The 27,030-nt window shown below is 45.8% G+C and overlaps 1 protein-coding gene across 5 annotated transcripts in view; it reads right to left on the bottom strand.

Moving 5' to 3' along the window:
- Window positions 1-27,030, bottom strand: part of TMEM108 (transmembrane protein 108) — a 358,100-nt gene that overhangs the window by 6,189 nt on the left and 324,881 nt on the right. For all 5 annotated transcript variants that reach the window (XM_053600553.1, XM_053600549.1, XM_053600550.1 and 2 more), the window contains exon 3: window positions 19,236-20,642. In XM_053600553.1, coding sequence (XP_053456528.1) covers window positions 19,236-20,642 — 1,407 coding nt within the window. The remainder of the gene's footprint in view (window positions 1-19,235; window positions 20,643-27,030) is intronic.

Raw genomic sequence — 27,030 nt, 5'->3', positions numbered from 1 at the left:
CTAACAGGGGTTTTAGAGCTTAGCTGGTCCAGAACTTTGAAATGCGTGGGTCTCCTCCTTTTCCTCTCCTTCCTCCAATGAAAGCGAGAAGGGGCTGCCGTGCTCAGCCTGAAACCTGCTAATTTCAGCCATCTTACTCCACAGAAGAGAAGCTGGGCCCACAGTGCCCGGCTGACTCACTACAGGTCACAGCTGTGTGAGAGCAAGGCTGGGACCGGACCCCAAGACCCTGCTGTCCTTTTTTGCTTTCTCTGTTCTTCACTGTCACCCCTTTCTTCCTGCTTCTGGAACTGGGATATGAAACAGCCTGGGGGGTACAACAAGCCACACAGAGAGGGGGACATTTGGGAAGTGGGAAAAGTGTGTTTAGTTCTGGTGGGTGAAAGCTGTGGTGGGGGATTGTTTGGGACGTTCCCCGTGTTGGAACAAACAGAGTGACTCTCCAATTTTCAGCTGGTAGGGACACATCTCATTGTGCCCCCACAAAACACTGCTGCAGATGCTAAACACGGGCTGACAGGGGGAACATGTATTTGTGAGCCAGACCCGTATATCTATATACTTCTCTAAGATAGAAGCAAACAGAATCGAAGTGACAGGTGTGGTTTCAGGTACTGCCTAGTCAAGACAGTGAGAGAGACATAGAGCTTAGAATCAGAATCCAGAGAACAACCTATTACTTGAACGACCTAAGGAAGTTACTTAACCTCTTTAAAGCCCCGGCTTCCTCTGGGAAGATTAAGTGCAATCAAGCACGTGCCAGCACTTTGACTAGTCCCAGGCACATAGTAGGTGCTGAACCAGGTCAGTTGCTGTTGGTGTCCTAGCTGGGCATGGAAACCCAGAGTAGAGAACTTGCCCAAGGCCATGTTGCTAACCTGGGCTGGCAGGGGTTACAGGATCCAAGGCCCCTGACTCCCAGTCTGTGCTCTAACTGTCTCACGGCCCTGCTCTGAAGCCTGGGCCTACTTAGGATGCCAGAGGCAGAACCCTGCCCCGTGGGGAAGGGCTGGCACTTCTGCAGGATGGAAAGGGCATTCTGTTCCATGCCTTCTCCTTCACACGCTGGCAGTGCCCTGGCATGATGATTTCTTTGAGGGGGATTCCAGGGCTTCTCAGGGGCCATTGCCTCTACTTCCTGGAAGTCAGCCTGGCTATAGGGTGAGTACAGGCTTGGAGTCAGAAAGTGCTGGGTTCCAGTCACGGATCTGCCCACCTGGAAAGTCACTTCATCTCTGATTACTATGGACTTCATAGGGATGGAGCAAGAATCAAAGAGATCCCGGATGCAAAATGCCAAGTGCAATGTCTGACAGATAGCGGGCTTAACTCAGGAAGCTTCTCTCTTTGTTCTCCTAGAATTTCTACAAGAGAGATCTACAACAAAAAACTGGGCTACCTGACTGTCAGGTGCTTCCGGGCCAAAGCCCCACCTGGGGCTTGGAACGTTCACCACTGACTCATCCCAGGAGGAAAAGTCTGACTTTCAGCCTCTCCTGCACTCTCAGCAGGCTCTGGGCTCTTTCCAGGCTTGTTTAACCCATACAACTGTCTGAGGATGCTACTGTTACTATTCCCATTTATAGTAGAGGTAACTGAGGGTAGTAAAAGTTAATAACATTGATCACCCAAATAATTGCTGCAACTTAATCCCAGGTCTCAGTGACCTTCAAGCTGATGAGCATTGTCCTGAACACTGGAGGGAATACACGAGGTATGTCAACCACATGGCGCTGGCCACTCCCTTTACCATTTAGTCCAGAAACTTGTACAGCTCTGTTTCCCCTAAAGCGATAGCCAGCCCGACTCCAGAGGAGGTGAATAGGGCTGAGAGTCAGGTAAGCTCCTGGCAGTACAGGCACCTCAATGGGCAATGCCACTGGCCGTCAGAGGTGAGTCCGGGAGAAGCAGGGTTGCTGACTTTGAGATGCAGACTTCGGGTACTGTGCTCACATTTCTAGGATGGTTTCAGGTGCTGGGGCCTAGAAATGGGCATGAAGCCCTACAGGTCCCCCAAGGCCCAACACCTGCTGAAACTGCTCTCTTGCTGAGCACAACTGCAAATCCTAACAGGATGAATAATCATCACTATTTGATCACTGCCATTTACTGAGCATCTTTTCCATGGCAGACACTGGGATAAGGCCTGCTCTCTCCTTCGTGCCGAGGTCCTGTTTCCTAGGCTGCTCCCAGCCATGACTGGCCAAGGCAGGTGTACTAGCTCAGGCCTATTTCTTTGGCACACAGGACTCTCCCAGACTTCTATTGGCCTGGAAGAAACGTTCTCAGAACTGCACTGCAGTCCAAGACTCCCTACCCACTCCTCCTTCCTGCCGCCTGTCGTGGGTGTCAGGCCTCCAGTGCAGTCTAGGGCTTTCTCTGCCCACTCCAGTTCCTTCCTGAACATTTTGCAGATGTTTCCCCAATAATTTTCTTGCATGCTTAATCCTGCCTTAGTGCCTGCTTCTTGAAAGAACTAACACAGCAGGCGCTGGTCCCATTTTGCAGATGGGAAAACATGGAACTGATGATCATGTAACTTGTGTGAGTCTGACGGCCAGCAGGGTAAGAGCTGGGCTTCCATGCAGGTGTGTTGAATTCCACATACCAAGTCTTGCTAGCGCAGCAGACTTCCTCTCTTCTGGTCCACACATAGTTAAAGAGAAACCGGAGAGGACAGGGGGTGATGACACATTATACTTTGGCCCCTTTGTTTTATAAAAACCCTGAGACCAGCGAGGGGAAGGATTAGTGTAGTGTCAAAGTGAGGGGTGATCCAGGGCTGTGGACGGTCATTTCCCTCCTCCAGAGGCTGAGGGAGGAGGCCATGAGGTGGGGCTCAGGATGTGGAAGGAGGCCAGGTTAGTCTGCTTAGTCTGGTTCCTCAGCCTGGTGGGTGGGAACAGGCCTGCAGAAGCTCCTGGAGAACCCACCAGGCGTGCTGGCTGAGAAGCTCAGGGAAGAGCTGTTGATGTGGGCATGACACTGTGTGGCCAGAATGCACCCCTGGACAGCCCGGCCTGCCCTGAGCAACTTCCCCTCTTCCTCCTTCTCGTCCATAAGCCTCAAGGAGATAAGCCTCCTGGCTGCACGTTCTCTAGCCCCAATCTCTTCTACTCTTTTCCTTACCTTTCTTGGCAAGAGCTATTCTGATCCAGAGTTTTTTTTTTTTTGTAGAGACAGAGTCTCACTTTATGGCCCTCGGTAGAGTGCCATGGCATCACACAGCTCACAGCAACCCCCAACTCCTGGGCCTAAGCGATTCTCTTGCCTCAGCCTCCCGAGTAGCTGGGACTACAGGCACCCGCCACAACACCCAGCTATATTTTGGTTGCAGTTCAGCCGGGGCCAGGCTTGAACCCACCACCCTCGGCATATGGGGCTGGCGCCTTACCGACTGAGCCACAGGCGCCACCCAATCCAGAGTTTTCTTATATAATAATTACAAAATCATTTAGGGCCTGATTCTCAACCTGTGGGTCACGACCCCTTTATAACAATGAAAATACATCCTGCATATCAGATATTTACATTACGATTCATAACAGTAGCAAAATTACAGTTATGAAGTAGCAATGCAAATAATTTTATGGTTGGGGGTCACCATAACATGAGGAACTTTATTAAAGGGTCATAGCATTAGGAGGCAGTAGGAAGGTTGAGAACCACTGATTCAGGGCCTGTGAATGAAAAGGCACACATGTACATTCAGATCTAATCTTCCCGGAATAACGAACATCACCAACCATCACTGGGCACAATGGCTTGTGATCTCTTTGAATGCTGCACTAATGCCCCACCTTCTGGAAGTGGCCCAGTGTGCCTGGACCCTCAAGTGTCTAGGGTCAGAGAAGGGAGCCAGGCTGAACTTGGCTTGGTGATGACAAAGATCTATAGGTGGCCCTGTTTCCTGGCTTTACCTCCAGACAGACCCATCTTCTCCCAGGGAGGGTGGGTGAAGACATTCTTAGGAATGGGCATGACACCTGATAGACAAAGGGGCCCACTAGAGCCACAGAACAGATGCGCCAGGAAACCTTGACACTGACAATGGCAGGTGCGGGCCACTCAGAGCCATGTCCAGAGGCTTCTAGCAAGGATGTGGGTGGTGTGTGTCCTGATGGTGGCAGCAGAGACCAGCTCAGGAGCCACCCAGCTCCCTTGCCTTAACTGAGCGTGGCCTGGATCCAGTCAGTTTCAGTGCTCAGCACATCTGAAGCTGTGTGGGGCTGAGTATCTGGCAAGGCTCAGTAGACAAAGCTTTTCTCCCTGGCACACACACATCCTCTGGCCATAGGGTTGTACTTTGGAAAGGCAGAACTGTTGCTCTTCTTCCATGCACAGGCCTGAGATCCACTGTGCTCACCCCCTGCTTCTATCAGGAGCACAGGGAGCCCCTGCCCAGCATCGAGGCCATCTCTGGCTCCTTGTGCCTGCAGGAAAGCAGGGCAGAGGCCAGTGCTGGTCTGAAAAGCCAGATAAGAGGAAAGTGATGCATGCACTTTGCAACCAGCTCAGATTGCCTGAAATAGCTGGCAAATTGGCAAAGAATGGCACCCTTCTTTGAGGTCTGTAAGTAGCTTTCAGATAAATGGAACTACTTAAAAGTTCTGAAACAAGGGGATCTTAGACCTGGAAGTAGTCTGCTTGCTTGATGACCAGAGGGGGACTAGGCTATGAAAACAGGGAAAATATCCCAATAGGTAGGATATTTACCGAGAGAGTGCAGGGTTCTGAAGCTGGACATATGCGCTTCTATCTTAATGTCCCTCTCACTGGGGGCCTTCACAGGGTTAGTGATGGTCCCACAGGAGTCGGGGCCATGAGTCGAGGTAGGGAGCTGACGCGGAGGCAGCCAGGGCCGAGGCGGGAGCCTTGGGGAGGGAGGCTCACGGGCCTCCCCACACATGGTCGGAAACGCAAGATGGATACCAAAGGAGGTGGGGTATGTGGTTCCCAAGGGCTACCAAAGTCTACTTAGAACACAACTTCATATCTTTCATTAGAAAGTAACATGCTGCTTCCATTCTTGACACACTTTACTAAGAAGAATATGTTCCAGCTCCATCCATGTAAACATGAAAGAGGTGGAGAGCAAGATGGCGGCCAAGTAACAGCTTCCTTGCATCTGGGCACCGTGATTCTGGGGAGATAGGACTCCAGGCATCTCTGGCTGGTGGGATCTGCCTATCATCGCCCCTGTGAGGATACAGGGAGTCAGCGAGAGACTTCTGGACCCCAAGAGGAGGAATAAAACAGTGGAAAACCGGCAAGTGGTCGCGTGTGTTCAATCGGTCTAAACCCACCCGCAACTTCCACGGGCACGAGAACTTAAATAGCAAGAGGAAGTGAAAGAAAAATTAGGGCAAGGAAACAGATAAAAGAAATCACTCATGAGGAAGAATCAGCATAAAACTCCAGGCAACATGAAGAACCGGTCCAGAACAACCCCGCCAAGGGACCATGAGGTAGCTACTGCAGAGGATTCCACTTATAAAGAAATGTTAGGAATGACAGAAAGGGAATTTAGAATACACATGAAAACAATGAAAGAAAATGATGGAAACAATGAAGGAAACTGCTAATAAAGTGGAAAATAACCAAAAGGAAATCCAAAAACAGAATCAAATAAGAGATGAATGATATGAAGAATATAAAAAGGATAGCGATCGGATTAAAGATGGCGGCTGAGTAACAGCTTCCCTGCAACTGGGATAAGCAAGTCTGGGGAGACAAGACTCCAGGCATCTCTGGCTGGTGGGATCTGCCTATAATCATCCCTTTGAGGATACAGGGAGCCAGCAAGGGACTTCTGGACCCCAAGAAGAGGACAAAAACAGTGGAAAACTGGCAAGTGGTTGCGTGTGTTCAATCAACCTAATCACAATGGCAACCGTAAGTACAAGCAGCAGTGAGACTGCAAACCGGAAAGGCCTTACCTGTGAACTGTTTTGGTGTTCTTGGATTTGGCACTCAGTTGAACTGCCTTTGGGAGAGCTTGAGCAGGAGTGTGGAGCACTTTGGGCATAGTCTGGGGCCCCAGACTGAGCCACTGAGCTGGGTGCAGGAAGCCATTGTGAAAGAACTGCCCCGGCAAGCTCTGACCTCAGGGTCTCAGAGCAAGGATTGGGTGGGTCAAAGTAACCTAATGACTGAGCAGCCTAAAGGCGGGGACTGAGCTGCCTTACAGCCTTAATCCTTAGGGGCAGAATGAGACAGTTTTGGCACACTGGAGCCTTGGGCTGTTGCCCTGGGTAGAGTGCTGTGACGTCACAGCTCATAGCAACCTCAAACTCCTGGGCTTGGCGCCGCCTAGACCTCCATAAGAGCTGTGCAGCGACCCCCGACCCGTGACCCGCACCCACTGGGCCTCCACATTCCCTGACCAGGAACTGTGGGAGCCACACAACCCTGCGTCGTCCCTCCTGTGTCCTCCCAGCTTCCACACTAGCCCATTCATCTGGACAGGGAGTCTGGTAGCTGCGTACCCTTTGGAGCCTCCCTGCCTCTGTGCAGAGCTCCTCTCCTGGCCAGAGACTGCTGGAGCCTTGGGCTCTCTGTGCCAAAGTCACTGGGTGCGGCACTCCCAGAACCGTGTGCACCACCCCCAGCCCTGTTGCTGGATCCGGGTGTGTCACAAACTGGAGCTGCTTCCACAACCAGAACTCCCTAGCTAGAGCATCCCCAGAGGAACTACAAAGGGTCACTCCCTACAACGATCCAGCAACAATACAGTGATCCCACTGGGTTCTAATCTTGGAGAGACACCTCCCCAACTCTGAGGACAGCCAGAGGCAATGGTGAAAAACAATCATGAGGCGAAATCACCAGAAAAACTCTGGCAATACGAATAATCAGAGTAGATCAACTCCCCCAAGGATCAATGGGGCAGAAACAGCACAAGACCCCATGCACAAACAAATAGCTGAGATGTCAGAAATTGAATTCAGGATCTGGATAGCAAATAAGATCGAATTAGAATTCCAAAAGCTATCTCAAGAATTCAACGGATTCAAAGACCAAATGACCAAAGATTTCGACACATTGAGACAAGAAGTTGCATCCCTCAAAGAGCTGAGAAACACAGTAGAACCCCTCAGTAACAGAATGGAGCAAGCAGAAGAAAGGATTTCTGACATTGAAGACAAAGCTTTTGAACGCTCCCAAACCCTCAAAGAAGAAAAGAAATGGAGAGCAAAAACAGACCACTCTCTTAGAGAGCTCTCGGATAATTTGAAGACAACCAATATTCGTCTTATAGGGATCCCCGAAAGTGACAAAGTGGCTTCACAAGGCACAGAGTCTCTTCTCCATGAGATTATGAAGGAGAACTTTCCAGACATGCCAAGAGATTCCGAAATTCAGATAGCAGACAGTTTCAGAACTCCAGCATGACTCAACCCAAATAAGACATCCCCCAGACACATCATAATCAATTTCACTAAAGTTAATATGAAGGAGAAAATTCTGAAAGCTGCCAGACGAAAGAAAACCATTACCTACAAGGGGAAGAATATCAGAATAACTGCAGATCTCTCTGCTGAAACCTTTCAAGCTAGAAGAGGATGGTCATCGACTTTTAATCTCCTAAAACAAAATAACTTTCAACCCAGGATCCTGTACCCAGCTAAACTGAGCTTCATTTATGATGGAGAAATTAAATACTTCAACGACATTCACATGTTGAAGAAATTTGCTACAACTAAACCAGCTCTCCAGGACATTCTTAGACCTATCCTCCATAAAGACCAGCGTAATTCTCCACCACAAAAGTAAACCCACCCCAAAAATTTTTGATCCAATTCCAACTTCCACAGTCACAAAAGGATTAAAAATGTCCACCGGTCTCTTGAAAGGCTTGTCAATACTCTCAATTAATGTGAATGGTTTAAATTGTCCTCTAAAGAGGCATAGGTAGGAAGACTGGATACAAAAACTCAAGCCAGATATCTGCTGCATCCAAGAATTGCATCTTACATTAAAAGACAGATATAGACTCAAGGTGAAGGGATGGTCATCTATATTCCAGGCAAATGGAAAGCAGAAAAAAGCAGGCGTTGCAATCCTGTTCGCAGACGCAATAGGCTTTAAACCAACCAAAATAATTAAGGATAAGGATGGACACTTCATATTTGTTAAAGGTAACACTCAATATGATGAGATCTCAATTATTAATATTTATGCACCCAACCACAACACACCTCAATTTATAAGAGAAACTCTAACAGACATGAGCAACTCGATTTCCTCTACGTCCAGAGTAGTTGGAGATTTTAACACCCCTTTAGCAGTCCTGGATAGATCCTCCAAAAAGAAGCTAAGCAAAGAAATTTTAGATTTAAACTCAACCATTCAACATCTGGACTTAACAGACATCTATAGAACATTTCATCCCAACAAAACTGAATACACATTCTTCTCATCAGCCCACAGAACATACTCCAAAATTGACCATATCCTAGGCCACAAATCTAACCTCAGCAAATTGAAAAAAATAGAAATTATTACTTGCCTCTTCTCAGACCATCATGGAATAAAAGTTGAACTAAATAACAACAGGAACCTGCATACCCATACAAAAACATGGAAGCTAAACAACCTTATGCTGAAGGATACATGGGTTATAGACAAGATTAAGAAGGAAATCAACATATTTTTGGAACAAAACAACAATCAAGACACGAATTGCCAGAACCTCTGGGATACTGCAAAGGCAGTCCTAAGAGGTAAATTTATAGCACTGCAAGCCTTCCTCAAGAAAACGGAAAGAGAGGAAGTCAATAACTTAATGGAACATCTCAAGCAACTGGAGAAAGAAGAACACTTCAACCCCAAAGGCAGCAGAAGAAAAGAAATAACCAAAATCAGAGCAGAATTAAATGAAATTGAAAACAAAAGAATTATACAATAGACCAATAAATCCAAAAGCTGGTTTTTTGAAAAGATCAATAAAATAGATAAACCTTTGGCCAACTTAACCAGGAAAAAAGAGAGTAAAATCTCTAATTTCATCAATTAGAAATGGTAATGATGAAATAACAACAGACCCCTCAGAAATTAAAAAAATCCTTAACGAATACTACAAGAAACTCTACTCTCACAAATATGAAAATCTGAAAGAAATTGACCAATACCTGGAAGCACGCCACCTACCAAGACTTAGCCAGAATGAAGTAGAAATGTTGAACAGGCCTATATCAAATTCTGAAATAGCATCAACTATACAAAATCTCCCTAAAAAGAAAAGCCCAGGACCAGATGGCTTTACGTCAGAATTCTACCAAACATTTAAAGAAGAACTAGTACCTATACTACTAAACCTCTTCCAAAATATAGAAAAAGAAGGAATGTTACCCAGCACATTCTATGAAGCAAACATCACCTTGATCCCCAAACCAGGGAAAGACCCAACAAGAAAAGAAATTTAGAGACCAACATCACTAATGAATATAGATGCTAAAATACTCAATAAGATCCTAACAAACATAATCCAACAACACATCAAAAAAAATTATACACCATGACCAAGTCGGTGTATCCTAGGGTCTCAAGGCTGATTCAATATACATAAATCTATAAATGTAATTCAACACATAAACAAACTTAAAAATAAAGACCATATGATTCTTTCAATTGATGCAGAAAAAGCTTTTGATAATATCCAGCATCCCTTCATGATCAAAGCACTTAAGAAAATTGGTATAGAGGGACATTTCTTAAACTAATAGAGGCCATCTACAGCAAACCCACAGCCAATCTCATATTGAATGGAGTTAAATTGAAATAATTTCCACTTAGATCAGGAACCAGGCAAGGTTGCCCATTGTCTCCATTGCTCTTTAACATTGTAATGGAAGTTTTAGCCATTGCAATTAGGGAAGAAAAGGCGATCAAGGGTATTCACATAGGGTCAGAAGAGATCAAACTTTCACTCTTTGCAGATGATATGATCGTATATCTGGAAAACACTAGTGATTCTACTATAAAACTTTTAGAAGTGATCAAGGAATATAGCAATGTCTTAGGCTACAAAATCAACACTCATAAATCTGTAGCCTTTATATATACCAACAATACCCAAGCCTAACAAACAGTCAAGGACTCTATTCCTTTCACAGTAGTGCCAAAGAAGATGAAATATTTGGGAGTATACCTAACAAAGGAAGTGAAAGATCTCTACAAAGAGAACTATGAAACTCTAAGAAAAGAAATAGCCGAAGATGTTAACAGATGGAAAAACATACCATTCTCACGGCTGGGAAGAATCAACATTGTTAAAATGTCCATACTGCCCAAAGCAATATATAACTTTAATGAAATTCCTATTAAAGCTCCATTGTCATACTTTAAAGATCTTGAAAAAATAATACTTCATTTTATATGGAATCAGAGAAAAACTTGAATAGCCAAAACATTACTGAGCAATAAAAACAAAGCAGGAGGAATCACGCTACCAGACCTGAGACTGTACTATAAATCCATAGTGATCAAAACAGCATGGTACTGGCACAAAAGCAGAGAAGTAGATGTCTGGAACAGAATAGAGAACCAAGAGATGGATCCAGCTACTTACCATTATTTGATCTTTGACAAGCTAATTAAAAACATTCAGTGAGGAAAAGATTCCCTATTTAACAAATAGTGCTGGGTAAACTGGCTGGCAACCTGTAGAAGATTGAAACTGGACCCACACCTTTCACCATTAACTAAGATAGACTCTCACTGGATCAAAGATTTAAACTTAAGACATGAAACTATAAAAATACTTGAAGAAAGTGCAGGGAAAACTCTTGAAGGAATCGGCCTAGGTGAATATTTTATGAGGAGGACTCCCCAGGCAATTGAAGCAGTATCAAAAATACACTACTGGGACCTGATCAAACTAAAAAGCTTCTGCACAGCCAAGAACATAGTGAGTAAAGCAAGCAGACAGCCCTCAGAATGGGAGAAAATATTTGCAGGTTATACCTCTGATAAAGGTCTAATAACCAGAATCCATAGAGAACTCAAACGTATTAGCAAGAAAAGAACACGTGACCCCATCTCAGGGTGGGCAAGGGACTTGAAGAGAAACTTCTCTAAAGAAGACTGACTCACAATCTACAAACACATGAAAAAAAGTTCATCATCCTTAATCATCAGAGAAATGCAAACCAAAACTACTCTGAGATATCACCTAACCCCAGTAAGAGAAGCCCACATAACAAAATCCCAAAACCAGAAATGTTGGCATGGATGTGGAGGAAAGGGCACACTTCTACACTGCTGGTGGAATGCCCACTAATACGTTCCTTCTGGAAGGATGTTTGGAGAACACTTAGAGACCTAGAGATAGATCTGCTATTCGATCCTATAATTCCTTTACTAGGTTTATACCCAGAAGACCAAAAGTCACAACATAACAAAGACATCTGTACCAGAATGTTTATTGCAGCCCAATTCATAATTGCTAAGTCATGGAAGAAGCCCAAGTGCCCATCAACCCACGAATGGACTAGCAAATTGTGGTACATGTGTACCATGGAATATTATGCAGCCTTAAAGAAAGATGGAGACTTTACCTCTTTCATGTTTACATGGATGGAGCTGGAACATATTCATCTTAGCAAAGTATCCCAGGAATGGAAGAAAAAGTATCCAATGTACTCAGCCCTACTATGAAGCTAAATTATAGCTTTCACATGAAGACTATAACCCAACTATAGCACAAGACTATAGGGAAAGGGCCAAGGAAGGGGAAGGGAGTGGGGAGGTTTTGGTGGAGGGAGGGTAATGGGTGGGGTCACATCTATGGTACATCTTAGAATGGGTACAGGTGATTGCACTAATGTACACAACTATGATTTAATAATAAAAAAAAAGGATATAGCAGAGCTGAAGGAACTGAAACAGTCAATTAGGGAACTTAAAGATGCAATGGAAAGTATCAGCAACAGGTTAGACCATGCAGAAGAAAGAATCTCAGAGGTAGAAGACAAAGTCCTTGAGATAACTCAGATAGTAAAAGAGGCAGAAAAGAAGAGAGAGAAAGCAGAATGTTCACTGTCAGAATTATGGGACTTTCTGAAGCGTTCCAACATAGAGTTATAGGAATCCCAGAAGGGGAAGAAGAATGCCCCACAGGAATGGAAGCCATACTAGAGAATACTATAAAAGAAAATTTCCCAAATATCACTAAAGATTCTGACACACTGCTTTCAGAGGGATATCAGACCCCAGGTCGCCTCAACTCTAACCGAGCTTCTCCAAGGCACATTGTGATGAACCTGTCCAAAGTCAAGACAAAAGAAAAGATTCTGCAAGCTGCCAGGAGTAAGCGCCAGTTGACCTACAGGGGCAAATCCATCAGAGTGACCTCAGACTTCTCTAATGAAACTTTCCAAGCAAGAAGACAATGGTCATCTACCTTTAATCTACTTAAGCAGAACAATTTCCAGCCTACAGAATTCTGTACCCTGCTAAGCTAAGCTTAAAAATTGACAGAGAAATCAAATCATTTACGGATATACAAACACTGAGGAAATTTGCCACAACAAGACTAGCTCTACAGGAAGTACTTCAACCTGTTCTGCACACTGACCACCACAATGGATCAGCAGCAAAGTAAGAACTCAGAAATTAAAGGACAGAACCTAACCTCCACACTGATGCAAAAGATAAAACTAAGCAATGGACTCTCACAAAATAAGATGAATAGAATACTACCACACTTATCAATTATCTCAATAAATGTTAATGGATTGAATTCCCCACTGAAGAGACATAGATTGGCTGACTGGATTAAAAAACATAAGCCATCCATTTGCTGTCTACAAGAAACACACCTGACTTCAAAAGACAAATTAAAGCTCCGAGTCAAGGGTTGGAAGACAATTTTTCAGGCAAATGGAATTCAGAAGAAAAGAGGAGTTGCAATCTTATTTTCAGATTCATGTGGATTTAAAGCAACTAAAGCCAAAAAAGACAAAGATAGTCACTTTATATTGGTGAAGGGAAAAATACATCAAGAAGATGTTTCAATTCTAAATATTTATGCACTCAATTTAAATGCTCCCAGATTCTTGAAACAGACCATACTCAGTCTGAGCAATATGATATCTGATAATACCATAATAACAGGGGACTTTAACACTCCTCTTACAGAGCTGGACAGATCCTCTAAACAGAAATTAAACAAAGATATAAGAGATTTAAATGAGTCCCTAGAACAACTGTGCTTGATAGACGCATATAGAACACTCCATCCCAAAGATAAAGAATATACATTCTTCTCATCACCCCATGGAACATTCTCCAAAATTGATCATATCCTGGGACACAAAACAAATATCAACAGAATCAAAAGAATTGAAATTTTACCTTGTATCTTCTCAGACCATAAGGCACTAAGGGTGGAACTCAACTCTAACAAAAACGCTCGACCCCACACAAAGGCATGGAAATTAAACAACCTTCTGTTGAATGACAGTTGGGTGCAGGAAGAAATAAAACAGGAAATCATTAACTTCCTTGAGCATAAGAACAATGAAGACACACGCTACCAAAACCCGTCGGATACTGCAAAAGCAGTTTTGAGAGGAAAATTCATCACTTTAGATGCCTACATTCAAAAAACAGAAAGAGAGCGCATCAACAATCTCCAAGCCATCTTATGGAATTGGAAAAAGAAGAACAATCTAAGCCTAAACTCAGTAGAAGAAAAGAAATATCCAAAATCAAATCAGAGATCAATGAAATTGAAAACAAAAGAATCATTCAGAAAATTAATGAAACAAAGAGTTGGTTTTTTGAAAAAATAAATAAAATAGATGAACCATTGGCCAGACTAACGAGAAATAGAAAAGTAAAATCTCTAGTAACCTCAATCAGAAATGATAAAGGGGAAATAACAACTGATCCCACAGAGATACAAGAGATCATCTCTGAATACTACCAGAAACTCTATGCCCAGAAATTTGACAATGTGAAGGAAATGGATCAATATTTGGAATCACACCTTCTCCCTAAACTTAGCCAGGAAGAAATAGAGCTCCTGAACAGACCAATTTCAAGCACTGAGATCAAAGAAACAATAAAAAATCTTCCAACCAAAAAATGCCCTGGTCCAGATGGCTTCACACCAAAATTCTATCAAACCTTCAAGGAAGAGCTTATTCCTGTTCTGCAGAAATTATTCCTAAAAATTGAGGAAGAAGGAATCTTCCCCAACACATTCTATGAAGCAAACATCACCCTGATACCAAAACCAGGAAAAGACTCAAACAAAAAGGAGAATTTTAGACCAATCTCACTCATGAATACAGATGCAAAAATTCTCAACAAAATCCTAGCCAATAGATTACAGCTTATCATCAAAAAAGTCATTCATCATGATCAAGTAGGCTTCATCCAGGGATGCAAGGCTGGTTTTAACATACGCAAGTCCATAAACGTTATCCACAATATTAACAGAGGCAAAAATAAAGATCACATTATCCTCTCAATAGATGCAGAAAAAGCATTTGATAAAATCCAGCATCCTTTTCTAATTAGAACACTGACGAGTGTAGGCATAGATGGCACATTTCTAAAACCGATTGAAGCTATCTATGACAAACCCACAGCCAATATTTTACTGAATGGAGTAAAACTGAAAGCTTTTCCTCTTAGAACTGGAACCAGACAAGGTTGTCCTCTGTCACCTTTACTATTCAACATGGTGCTGGAAGTTCTAGCCAATACAATTAGGCAAGACAAGGAAATAAAGGGCATCCAAATGGGAGCAGAGGAGGTCGAACTCTCCCTCTTTGCTGACGACATGATCTTATACTTAGAGAACCCCAAAGACTCAACCACAAGACTCCTAGAAGTCATCAAAAAATACAGTAATGTATCAGGATATAAAATCAATGTCCACAAGTCAGTAGCCTTTGTGTACACCAATAACAGTCAAGAGGAGAAGCTAATTAAGGACACAACTCCCTTCACCATAGTCTCAAAGAAAATGAAATACCTAGGAATACACCTAACGAAGGAGGTGAAGGACCTCTATAAAGAAAATTATGAAATCCTCAGAAAGGAAATAGCAGAGGATATTAACAAATGGAAGAACATATCATGCTCATGGCTGGGAAGAATCAACATTGTTAAAATGGCTATACTTCCCAAAGCAATCTACCTATTCAATGCCATTCCTATCAAAATACCAACATTGTACTTTCAAGATTTGGAGAAAATGATTCTGTGTTTTTTATGGAACTGGAAAAACCCCTGTATAGCTAAGGCAGTTCTTAGTAATAAAAATAAAGCTGGGGGCATCAGCATACCAGATTTTAGTCTGTACTACACAGCCATAGTGCTCAAGACAGCATGGTACTGGCACAAAAACAGAGACATAGACACTTGAAATCGAATTGAAATCCAAGAAATGAAACTAACATCTTACAACCTCCTAATCTGCGATAAACCAAAGAAGAACATACCTTGGGGGAAAGACTCCCTATTCAATAAATGGTGTTGGGAGAACTGGATGTCTATATGTAAAAGCCTGAAACTGCACCCACACCTTTCCCCACTCACAAAAATTGATTCAAAATGGATAAAGTACTTAAATTTAAGGCATGAAACAATAAAAATACTCAAAGAAGGCATAGGAAAAACACTGGAAGATATTGGCCTGGGTGAAGACTTCATGAAGAAGACTGCCATGGCAATTGCAACAACAACAAAAATAAACAAATGGGACTTCATTCAACTGAAAGCTTCTGTACAGCTAAGGAGACAATAACCAACACAAAGAGACAACCTACACAATGGGAAAGGATATTTGCATATTTTCAATCAGACAAAAGCTTGATAACTAGGATCTATAGAGAACTCAACTTAATCCACATGGAAAAAGCCAACGATCCCATATATCAATGGGCAAGAGACACGAATAGAACCTTCTCTAAAGATGACAGATGAATGGCTAACAAACACATGAAAAAATGTTCATCATCTCTATATATTAGAGAAATGCAAATCAAAACCACCCTGAGATATCATCTAACCCCAGTGAGAATGGCCCACATCACAAAAATCTCAAAACTGCAGATGCTGGCGTGGATGTGGAGAGAAGGGAACACTTTTACACTGCTGGTGGGACTGCAAACTAGTACAACCTTTCTGGAAGGAAGTATGGAGAAACCTCAAAGCACTCAAGCTAGACCTCCCATTTGATCCTGCAATCCCATTACTGGGCATCTACCCAGAAGGAAAGAAATCCTTTTATCATAAGGACACTTGTACTAGACTGTTTATTGCAGCTCAATTTACAATCGCCAAAATGTGGAAACAGCCTAAATGCCCACCCACCCAGGAATGGATTAACAAGCTGTGGTATATGTATACCATGGAATACTATTCAGCCATTAAAAAAAATGGAGACTTTACATCCTTCGTATTAACCTGCATGGACGTGGAAGACATTATTCTTAGTAAAGCATCACAAGAATGGAGAAGCATGAATCCTATGTACTCAATTCTGATATGAGGACAATTAATGACAATTAAGGTTATGGGGGGGGAAGCAGAAAGAGGGATGGAGGGAGGGGGGTGGGGCCTTAGTGTGTGTCACACTTTATGGGGGCAAGACCTGATTGCAAGCGGGACTTTACCTAACAACTGCAATCAGTGTAACCTGGCTTATTGTACCCTCAATGAATTCCCAACAATAAACAAACAAACAAACAATAAAGTCAAAAAAAAAAAAAGAAAGTAACATGCTCCACGGCCAGCAACTGAGGGCTGCTTTCAGGGGGCCACACGCATTCCTGAGGGGCAGTTCCAGGCTGTGTCCTTGCTCCTGCCTTGGCTGACACTTTTATGCCTGGTGTGGGAAACCCATGGGCTTTCCAGCTTTGCAGGAAGATCTGATCTGATTTTAAACTCATACATAACAGAAGGGCTGGGGGAGAATTAGGGGTCCCTTTAGAATCGCAAAACCCAGGTGGATGTGGGCCGTGGGGGGTGCAGGTGGGAATAGGGTGCTGGGAGTTGGGGAGGGAGCCACACCACACATGGGATGTGGCACAGCGCCTGGCATACAATGCGTACTCCAGAAGCGCTGCGTTTAATCAAACAGCCTCTGCACCACCAGATGGGGACTGACTCACTGTGTGACCGGGACCCTGGGCGGGTTGCTTCACCTGGCAGCTTCCTCCCCACGCGTAAGGTGTGGGTGATGCTCAGAGCCCTCCCAGCATCTTGGCAGTGTGTTTGCTTGTTTCTGTTTTTATTTTATTTTTCTGACAGGTCTAAGAAGGGAATGATTAAAAATAGGCACTCACTTTGTAAACCAGAGCACCCTAAACACATGTAAGAGCTAGAAAATTTGAAAGCTGCCTCTACTGTGCTAACTTCTCAAGTATGAAGGTAGCCAGGGCCGAGGCGGAAGATGGACACCTAAGGAGGTGGGGTGTGTGGTTCCCATTATTAATATTACCACATTAATAATGTATTGGCTAACAGTGCTACATTTTCTCATCATCATTCTTCTGTTTTAGAAGTGGACAATCACAGTATTAAACATATATGTTTCCATGACAGATAATAAAGCTGCTTTCATTAAAAGTGAAACATGCAACTTGCAAACATTTTCACTTTTCCTGAATTGGGCCCTTAAGCAGAAGTAGGTCACCCACCCCTGACTCAGAAAGTTTGCTTTGCTCATCAACCCAAAGAAGAGAAAACCAGGAGACATGGTTCCTGAAAAGAATCCAGACTTCAGATTGAAAAAGATCTTGGAGTACAAAGCCAAGTGGAAATCATGGTTCATGTTAAAGACAGGCCTCCTGTGCCAACCACCCATGGCATGAGGAAAGGCTGGGAGAGCTAGATTGACAGCCTCCTCCAGAGGAACCTTTGGGGCTTTGTTCCTCTTGAGATCAGGGCAAGCCTGTGGTGTGACTTGAAACCACCAGCTGCCTGAACATGACCAAGTTGTCCAACATCTGCTCCCTCTGTTGTGACCAGGCATGTGTGGAATGCTGGGCTTCCTTCTGGGGCACAAAGGGGAGGCTCCTAGAGGAGGCAGATGGGCCAGGCCCAGGGCAAATGGACCTGTGAGGAAGACTTGAAGAGGCTGGGATGAGGATTTCAAATGTTTGGGGGGTTGTCAGATGAATTGTTCCATGTGGCTTCAGAAAGCATGGCTGAGGATCACAGAGAGGAATTACAAGGTGAGAGTTGAAAGAGAATGGCCTGTCCAAAGAGTAAGAGTCCAGGAATGGGGTGTCATCCCTGGAAGAGAGCAGGGAAGGGGCAGGTGATAACCACTAGGAGAGGGATGGGGCTGAGCACCATGAGGATGCCTGTGAGATTATCGGAGAATCCAGGATGGAGTACACCAAAAAGACACGGAGAGAGGTCCCCAGAGGTTCTGTCCAGTTCTCTATGGAGACGGCAGGGGGAACGCCTCCCTTCTGCTCATTCACAGAGTGACAGGCAGCAGCAAGGAGGGGACTGTGGCCTAGAAGAGCAAAAAAATAACAGCTGTACGTGGCTCACACCACCTATGAATAAATAAGACAGGGTGAATGCAGAGATTGCTACAATTCAGGTACCCCTCAAGCCTTTATTTAGCTGCAAGAACTATGTTTTTGCCAAGACTAACAGGACTCCCCCAGGTGGAAACTTCATCTTCTCTTCTTTCTTGGGGGAAGAGACAGAAGAAGGCAAAAAGAAGAGGAGAGAAAAGACGAGAAGGAAGGCAGAAGAGAAGTAGGAGCGGAAGGGGAGGGCTTTGCTAGTTGGAGGCTATACATTTGGAAGTGTCAATGTTCACCCAGGGGTCTTGGTGCCAGGTCGCTAGAAGCATTTGCAGGCTACTCCTGAGGCGGGATGGCATCGTGACCAGAGCCCTGGGCAGGAGGAGAGCCTCTATGAGCTCGCAGCCCGGCCCTGCCTCCCACTAACTCTGGGATCCTGGGGGAGCCGTGGCTTCTCTGGCTTGGTGTTTCTTTCTGCACACTGCGGGCTTGAATTAGACAAGGTCCTCCCCATGGGCATTCAGACCATGGGCTGGCAGAGCTGAGGACTAGGGCTAGGGCTAACCCAGGATTCCCTGTCCCACTACCTGGTTTTCTGGGGTTCTGGGAATAATTTTAGCTCACTTGGTGAGGACTGCCCAAATCTGGGATGGAGGAATCCTGGGCTGAGCCTGTTGACGGTGGAGAGGAAGCAGGGAGGGGTGGTGGGGAGAGAGAAGCACTTACAGCAGGAGGAAATGGGCACGCTGATGGCCAGGATCACCCAGGCGATGTCCATCTTGCTCAGGCAGATGGTGGCCCTGTGCTGGGGTTTGTCCCCTTCGGCCACATGGGAGATGTTCCCTGCTGTTCCAGGCTTCCAGGTTCCAGCGGGGACCAGGCGGTTGAGAAAGTTTCCTGTGGCCGTGGACACCACTGTGGAGAGAGGACTGGGCACCCTGTCGGTCATGAGGAAGGTGGCTGCGGCCTCCTCCCTGGCTGGAGAAACAGTGCTTTCTGAGACCCCCGGGACGCGAGTTGTAGCCTGTGGGGGTGTGGATGCTCCCTGAGGAATCCCCTGGGAAGGGGCTGAGACACTGGCATCAAAGGCAGCCTGGGTGGGTCCCATGGTGGTTGTGAAGACCCCAGCACTGGCAGACAGAGGTCTGCTGGTGCTCAGGGTGACAGTAAGCCAGGAGTCACTGTGGTTGGGGCCACCCTGCGCATTGCTGTGGGGGCGCTGAGAAGGCACTGGGGCAGGTTGTGGACTGGCAGGGGCACCTGAGGCTGCTGTGGTGTCTGGCTCCCCACTGCGGCTGGTGACGGTAGAACCACCCCCTGGGGTTGCTGTGTGAAGGCCTGGCTTATCCTCTGCAGACACCAAGGGGGTGGTGGGTGGTGCCCACAAGGTGCTGCTGGGTGCTGTGATTGCAGTCACTGTCCGGGGCTGTGGTGAAGAGGAGTGGCCCCAGAGAGGGGTCCTGGGGGTGAGGGCAGAGGGCTCTGGCTCCATCGATCTTGTGAAGTTGCCCTTGTAGATCTGAAAGATTTTCCCCAGGGGCCGCTTCTGCCCCAGATGTGTGGAGTTCTGATTTCGTCCCCGCTGGCCTTCCTTCCTCCCAGCGTGGCCACCAGGGACAGGCGGGACAGGGCGAGCTGAACTCCCAGCCCCCTTTCGGGAAGAGCCTGGGGGTCTGGGGATCCTGCGTGTGGCAGCCCTGGGGGACGCTGTGGTGGGATGGCTGGTGGCTCCCGGTGGCTTTGTCAGCAGGACAGTGGGGGTGGCTTCCCCTGGGGGGCGGCCCTCTGAGTGGGAGGTTGTGGTTGTCATGGCCACTGGAGGGGGCCCTGTGGGCAGGTGCCTTTCAGAATGGGGGCTGGTTGCTGTGGCCACGATGGTGGAGACGGAGTCTGTAGGAGGATGCCCATCTGGATGGGCTGTTGTTGTTCCCATGGGAGCTGTGGCCTGTGAAGAGGGTCCATCAGGATGGGGGGTCAGCGTCACCAGGGAGGAGTGTCTGGCAGAGCTGAGGAGTGCTGTCACCATGGTGCCTTGGGGAGTGCCTGAGGGGAGGAACTGAAGAGATTCCCTGGGAGATGGTTCCTGGATGGCAAATGCCAGAGCTTCGGTCAGTGCCACGATCAGGAGGAAGCCTTGAGAGGGAGACAGAGAGAACAGTTGAAATACCTGGGGAGCAGCTTACAGCCTGGGCCTTCCTTACCCATGACCTTGCGGAGCACTGGGAACTCCTGAGGTCCATGCTAACTCAGCCTAACTCAGTCAGAGAGAACCACACATGGAGTTGGGGCAGGTCTATTAGGTAGGTGCTATCCAGCACCTGTCGGGAAGAGAGACCAGCACCAGCAGAAGCAGGGCAGCTAAACTGGCCTGTCCTGTCCTATGCCCCATGCCTCTGAGGTGGCATGAGCCCCCGCCCCAGGGCAGCTTCCAGGACAGGCTGGGGCTGGAGCTGCAGAAGCAGGCTTGTTGTCTCCGTGTCTGCCTCTTCCTCTGCAGCCGTGGAGCGGTGCAGGCCAGCTGGCTCAAGGGGAGACACCCGAGTTGGGGAGGAAGGCCTGGGTGGGCAGAGCTAACCAACTCCTGTGCCCTTTTCTGAATCTTCCATCTATACTACACAAAGGTACAAGTGGACAGACCTCTGTTCCTTCAAGCCTATTCAACAAACAATTAAAGAGCGTCTACCCTCTCCTTGACCCTGGAAGACACAGAAACGAACAGGGCAGTCTCCACCTTGCCCACATCACAAACAATCCTTACATAAGACAAAGCTGTCTCAGTGCCATAGCAGAGTGGCAGGCAGGAATGTGGGGGGGGGCAGGGGTCCACAGAAGGGAACCAGATCTGGAGTCCATCCTACGCTTAGCACAGTCTGGAAGAGGAGAGGCATTTTGTAAACACCTGCTGGCATCACGTCATTATCATCACCTGCTTTTCCTGTGGCACTCCTGCAGCTGAGCTCCCTGAGGAAAACTGTCACTGGTGAAACCTAACCTTTTTGAGTAGGAAGAGCCCTTTAGAACATGAAAAAACAATTTTGCATGATAGTGTACTTACAGTTCATTGAGAAAATGCACAAGGAGTATATACACTTAGAAACATTTCTAAATGTGAGTGGATTTTATTAATCCTAAGAGCAGGTTCCTATATTTAAAAATAGTGTCTCATACAAACACGAGATGTAGGCTTTATTCAGCTTGTAGACTGTGAAACTAGCTGTTTCCTGATAACATACGAATTGGGAAAATCTGGTCTCTACTGCTGAGGAGTGGCCAGTCAAGGCCTGATTCTGAGCTGTTAATGCCTCCTTGTTCACACAAAGTCCCTTGTCACTTTCAGGCCTTTCCTTCAGTCCCTGCTGGGCCCCCCCAGATTACAGGTAGGGAGATTTGTCTGCATCCGAGAACTCTATTAGAGCCTCTGGTCTTCATTGGATTCCAGCAGGACAAATGCCCAAAGTAGGGGCCCTGGCTAGAAGACAGGTGACCTGGCCAGATTCTAGGAAACAGGGGAAACCTGGCAGCCTTTGGCAGAGTTGTGTGTTGGGACTTTGGCATGGACTGGTGTCTCCCTTGGCCTGAACTTCTAAATTAGTGGGTGGGGGGAAAGGAGGGACTTCAGATTGAACAGAGGCAGCAATGCCCATCACCTCTGGGACCAGTGATTTTCCCTAAAGAATCTCTTTTTTCTAAATTTGCATTCATGATTTAGAACATATATGAACAGTATGTTCTGCTGATTCAAGTCAATCCTAAAAACTGTTTACTGAGTTCCTGCTCTGCCCCTACACTTTGTGCTCAATTTAATCCTCAGGACCACTCGATGGGGTAGGAAATTGAGGTTCAGGGAGATTCGGTAACACATAGAAAGTCTCACTGTAGCAGAAGTATGCAAAACCAGGGCTGTGTCTAAAGCCCATGCTTTTTCGGGTCAACATGCTTTTTCGGGTCAACTACCGTCAAGATACAGAAGGAGGAAGAAGCCGAGCAAGGTGCAGCCAGAGAAGATGCGTGCTGTGGGTTTGCTCTGGATGGCCTCTATCGGTTTAAGAAATGTCCCTTCTGTACCAATTTTCTTAAGTGTTCTGATCATGAAGGATGTTGGATGTTATCAAAAGCTTTTTCTGCATCGATTGAGAGAATGTACCCACCCTTATTATGAAACTAATGTAGGACCTTCACATGAAAGCTATAACCCAGTTACAACCTAAGAATAGGGAGAAGGGGGAAAGGGAGGGGAGGGAGGGGGGAGGTAGGTAGAGGGAGGGGGATTAATGGGATTACACCTGCGGTGCATCTTACAAGGGAATATGTGAATCCTAGTAAACGTGGAATGTAAAGGTCTTAGCAAAATAACTAAGAAAATGCCACGAAAGCTATGTTAACTAGTGTGATGAAAATGTGTCAGACGGTCTATGAACCAAGTGTATGGTGCCCCATGATCATGTACACAGCTATGACTTAATAAAAAAAATAAATAAAAAAAAAAAAAAAAAAAAGAAGATACATGCGCTGCTGTACTCTGCAGCTAGAGGCCAGTCCACCTCCTTGCCACTGCTCAACACCAGCGGGGCAATCTACTCTCAGGGCTGCTAGTAGTGACCTCCAGTCTTTTAAGGAATATTCCCTTAAAAATCTCTGTTTGGGCCCCAAATGCTATTAAGGATTGATCTGAGTTCCCCCAAGCTCCTATGCTGAAGCCCCAACCCTCACTACCTCAGATTCTGGCTATATTTGGAGATAGAACCTTCAAAGAAGTGACTACGGTAATAGAAGGCTGATAGGTGGGCTCTAATCCACTCTGACTGGTGTCCTCAGAGGGGTGATCAGGACATACAGAGACACCAGGGGTGCAGGTACATAGAGCCATAGCCGTGTACGAAGCAGGGGGAGGGTGCCGGCTGCAAGCCGGGGGGTGGGGGGAGGCTCAGGGGCATCTAGTCCTCCAGCACCTTGATCTTAGACTTCTCAGGATCCAGAACTATGAGAAGCAGAACATAGTTTAAACCACCCGGCCAGTGGCTTTCAGCTATGACAGTCCCAGCAAACTGATACAATAGCTATCTTATAGCTGAGATCTGAGAAAGGAGGGGCAGAGCCAGGGCTGATGTGCAGTAGTTTATATTGGGAAGTGATCTGAGAGGTTCGCTGTGGGGGCCTGCGATGAGTGAAGCAGAGAAAATCAAGGGAAGGCGAGCTGCCCTGCATGGAGAACTCAGTCTCACTGGGGACCTATGAGGAGCTGAGCAGGCTGAGCCTCAAATTGCCTGAAAGGAGCACTCACCCAGATGCTCCCACTCCCACTAGGCAGGGGCTGCCCCTGGGTGCTCATCCCACTACATTTCCTGGCTCATGCTGAGTCTCACTTGGCTGCCCCAAAGCTGGAATTAAAATTAAGAGCTCGAGGATTCCTGGGGTCAAGCACCAGTTGTGTCAGAGAACAAGGACACGGCAATCTTTTGGCAGCAACATCCAGGGCAACACAATGCTTTAGGAGAGACACCGTTTGATCCCCGGGACAAGCCTACAGGTGGGAGCCACCCCGGCCTCTAGAACTTTCAGAGCACTCCGGAGGCAGAGGGGTTAATACAGACTGGTCTTTAGATACACCAGGAAAATAAATTACTCTGACTTTCCCATCGTCAGAGCTCTGGGGCTAATCCTCGCAGCCAGGAAGCCAATGACCAGAATCTTTGGTGCTGGAAGATGTACAGTGTACGTAAATATGTTTGTCCTCCTGCGGCTTTTCGTTTGTTTAGTTGCAGGATCCCCTGAAGTTATTTTTCTCTCTAGGAGGACTGGACAGTTAACCTCTCATCCCTTTCTTCTTTGCACTTTAGAGTAAATCTTTGGTACCATGTATGGACACTGCCAACCTGGGTGCCAAGGGTTTTCACCTGGAGGGTGACATTTAGATGCTACAATGCAGGGGACCTAGGGTTCACCTAATCCAATCCCTATATTTCATAAGGGAGCAATGAAAGAAGGGAAGTGACTTGCCTAAGAACCCTTGGCTGGTTGGGATACAGCCTGGATCACAGCCATAGTTTCAAAGCAACTTTTCATTTGTATCATAAAAATCGCTACAATGTTGCACTGCCCATCACCACCTTCAACTTCTACTGTCCCCTTCAATATGGAAATCATACAAGAATTTACCTTCCTCTTTGGCACAAAAGGTCAACAACTGAATCCAACCCACAGTGTCACAATAAGCGTGCAAGGCCTTCAACCCAGGGCTTCCCTAACACATGCAAATGTTCATTCAAGGCCCTTTGTGCGGGCCTGCACATTCCCCCTCCCCACAAGCTGGGGCTCCTGCCTCTTTGCATGTTATTTGCATTCATTTGCATAATGGACTCTGGCGCCTCTAATCCCAAAGATGTAAGGGAAACTACAACTAAAATCTAGCTTGACATGCTTGAAATGTGGAACTGACTTTTTAAAATGTTGGAATAAAGTGTGTGTGTGTGGGGTGGGGGGAGGGGAGGTGGAAACCACAGATTAATGGGTGCCCAGAAGTCACAGGAAGCCTCCTTCTACCAAAAATTCCAGAGCATATATGATCCCAGGACCCAAGGGAAGGAAGGGTCCTCCTCCTTCTGTTTATTTGGTTGGCTGCCCACTGTCCATATTGGACATGACATTTGCATCTGGCTAAGTCAAGGAGGGAATCGGTGAAGAGAGAAATAACTAATATGTGCCATGAATTGCTGGAAGGGCTAAGCCTGTGCTGACACATTTAATTGTCACAGCAATCTGAAGAGGCAAGTACTGTTATTACTGTCTGTGGTGATTGAGGAAAAGGAGCACAGAGAGGTACAGGAACCTGCCCATGGTCACACAGCTGGGGAATGGCAAGCTTTGATCTGAACTTCAGCAGTTTGGCTCCAGAATCTATACTCTCAACCACTTTCACTCATCGCTTTGCTCTGTCAACCCACCCAGGACACTCTGCACATTCAAAAGCCATGATTCCCATCTTGGGGGAACCGATTTTTATTGTTCTTCTCTTGACTTTTCTTCTTTCTTACCTGTTTTCTTCTATCTTTATTCCTGGACTCTATATGACACCTCTGGTGTTCTTTTAACAATTTCGTTAATTAACTTTATTTTGCAAGTAACTGGGGGGAGCTTGTAGTAGTACAATAAAAGAACTGAAAACCCTTGCTTTAATTATCTCTTCTTCCCTAATCCTGACATCTCATGTACACCATTGTTTGGTAGAAGAGAAATTATATATACATTTTCTTTTAAAATTGCTTACACACACACGATATATTTGCTACTGGATAATTTGTATAAACATAATTTCATTTCATTTTCCCAGTAATTTAAACACTGTCTTCTTGTAAGTAGATCTTCCTTCCTCATTAATCTGAGTTTCTGCTGTAAGATACTTTGTCCTTTGCCATTTTTAACCCTGTGGCAGAGAATCACAGGAGTCTGGGAAGTCTCTGAGTCTCCCCTGTCATTAGGAAGAAGACACTTGGTGTGCTGATTTCAAATTGTGTCTATAAGTTCTCTGATACTCCTCCTGCCATGAGGTAGAGTCTGTTTCCCTTCCCCCTGGACGTAGGTGGTCTCTGTGACTGCCTTGATGGACACAATGGAGCAGAAGTGACACCCCGTGCCTTCCAAGGCCAGGGCAGATCCTGCAGCCTCTGCAGGTTTCTCTTGGAGGCATTCAGCCCCCAGGCGAGAGGGTCAGCTCCCATGAGGTGGTCCCATGGAGAGACCTCATGGTGGGACACAGGGATGCCTAAGGACACCCAGCTGTCCCAGGCCCAGCCAGATAGCTGACATAAGAAGCCTACAAGACACTCCCAGCCCTGGAAACCACACACCCTGGAGACTCCAGATGAGAGCCACCTTGCTGAGCCCTGTCAACACTAAAATTTGTGAGCAAAATAAATGATCATGCCACTATTTTAATCTTCTTTTTCTTTTCTTTCTTTTCTTTTGTAATCCATAGAAAACTAAAACACTTAGGAATTAGCTTTTGCATCTGATGTTTCAATAGCCTACCAAATCTAACCATCAAGGAGTCTATTTTTTACACAGGCAATAACCTATAACCTGTAAACTTACCAGGAAGTGGGCCTTTCTAATTCCAAGATTATCATTCTTCAGTTGGAAAGGATATTAGGACTCTTCGTATCTCGCTGTTTCACTTTGTAGATGAGAAGGCTGAGGGCCAACAAAGTGAAACGGCTTCTCCTGGCCACACAGTGACACAGGGTGAGGGATGGGAGGGACCAGCCCAATCCAACTAATGCTGCACACTCCGTGCCCTCTGTATGTCCACTGTGGCTCCAGTGTTCCTGTGTGTTCCCCACCCTGACCTTCAATGACTCCTTTTGTTTTAAAGATCAAATATAAACTCCTAATTACTCAGATCATCATTTCCCTTAATCAGAAATAAATACGCATCACTCACTTTAGGATGAGCTGGGTGACTAATTTTAAGAGGCAACTTATGCCTGTGGCCTTGCTTGCGAACCCAAGGGGTTTTGGGTTCAAA

This window comes from Nycticebus coucang, chromosome 8 (genome assembly GCF_027406575.1).
Source record: "Nycticebus coucang isolate mNycCou1 chromosome 8, mNycCou1.pri, whole genome shotgun sequence".
Taxonomy (NCBI): Eukaryota; Metazoa; Chordata; class Mammalia; order Primates; family Lorisidae; genus Nycticebus; species Nycticebus coucang.
The sequence above is the reverse complement of the archived record's forward strand: the minus strand, read 5'-3'. Positions and strand labels throughout refer to the sequence as shown.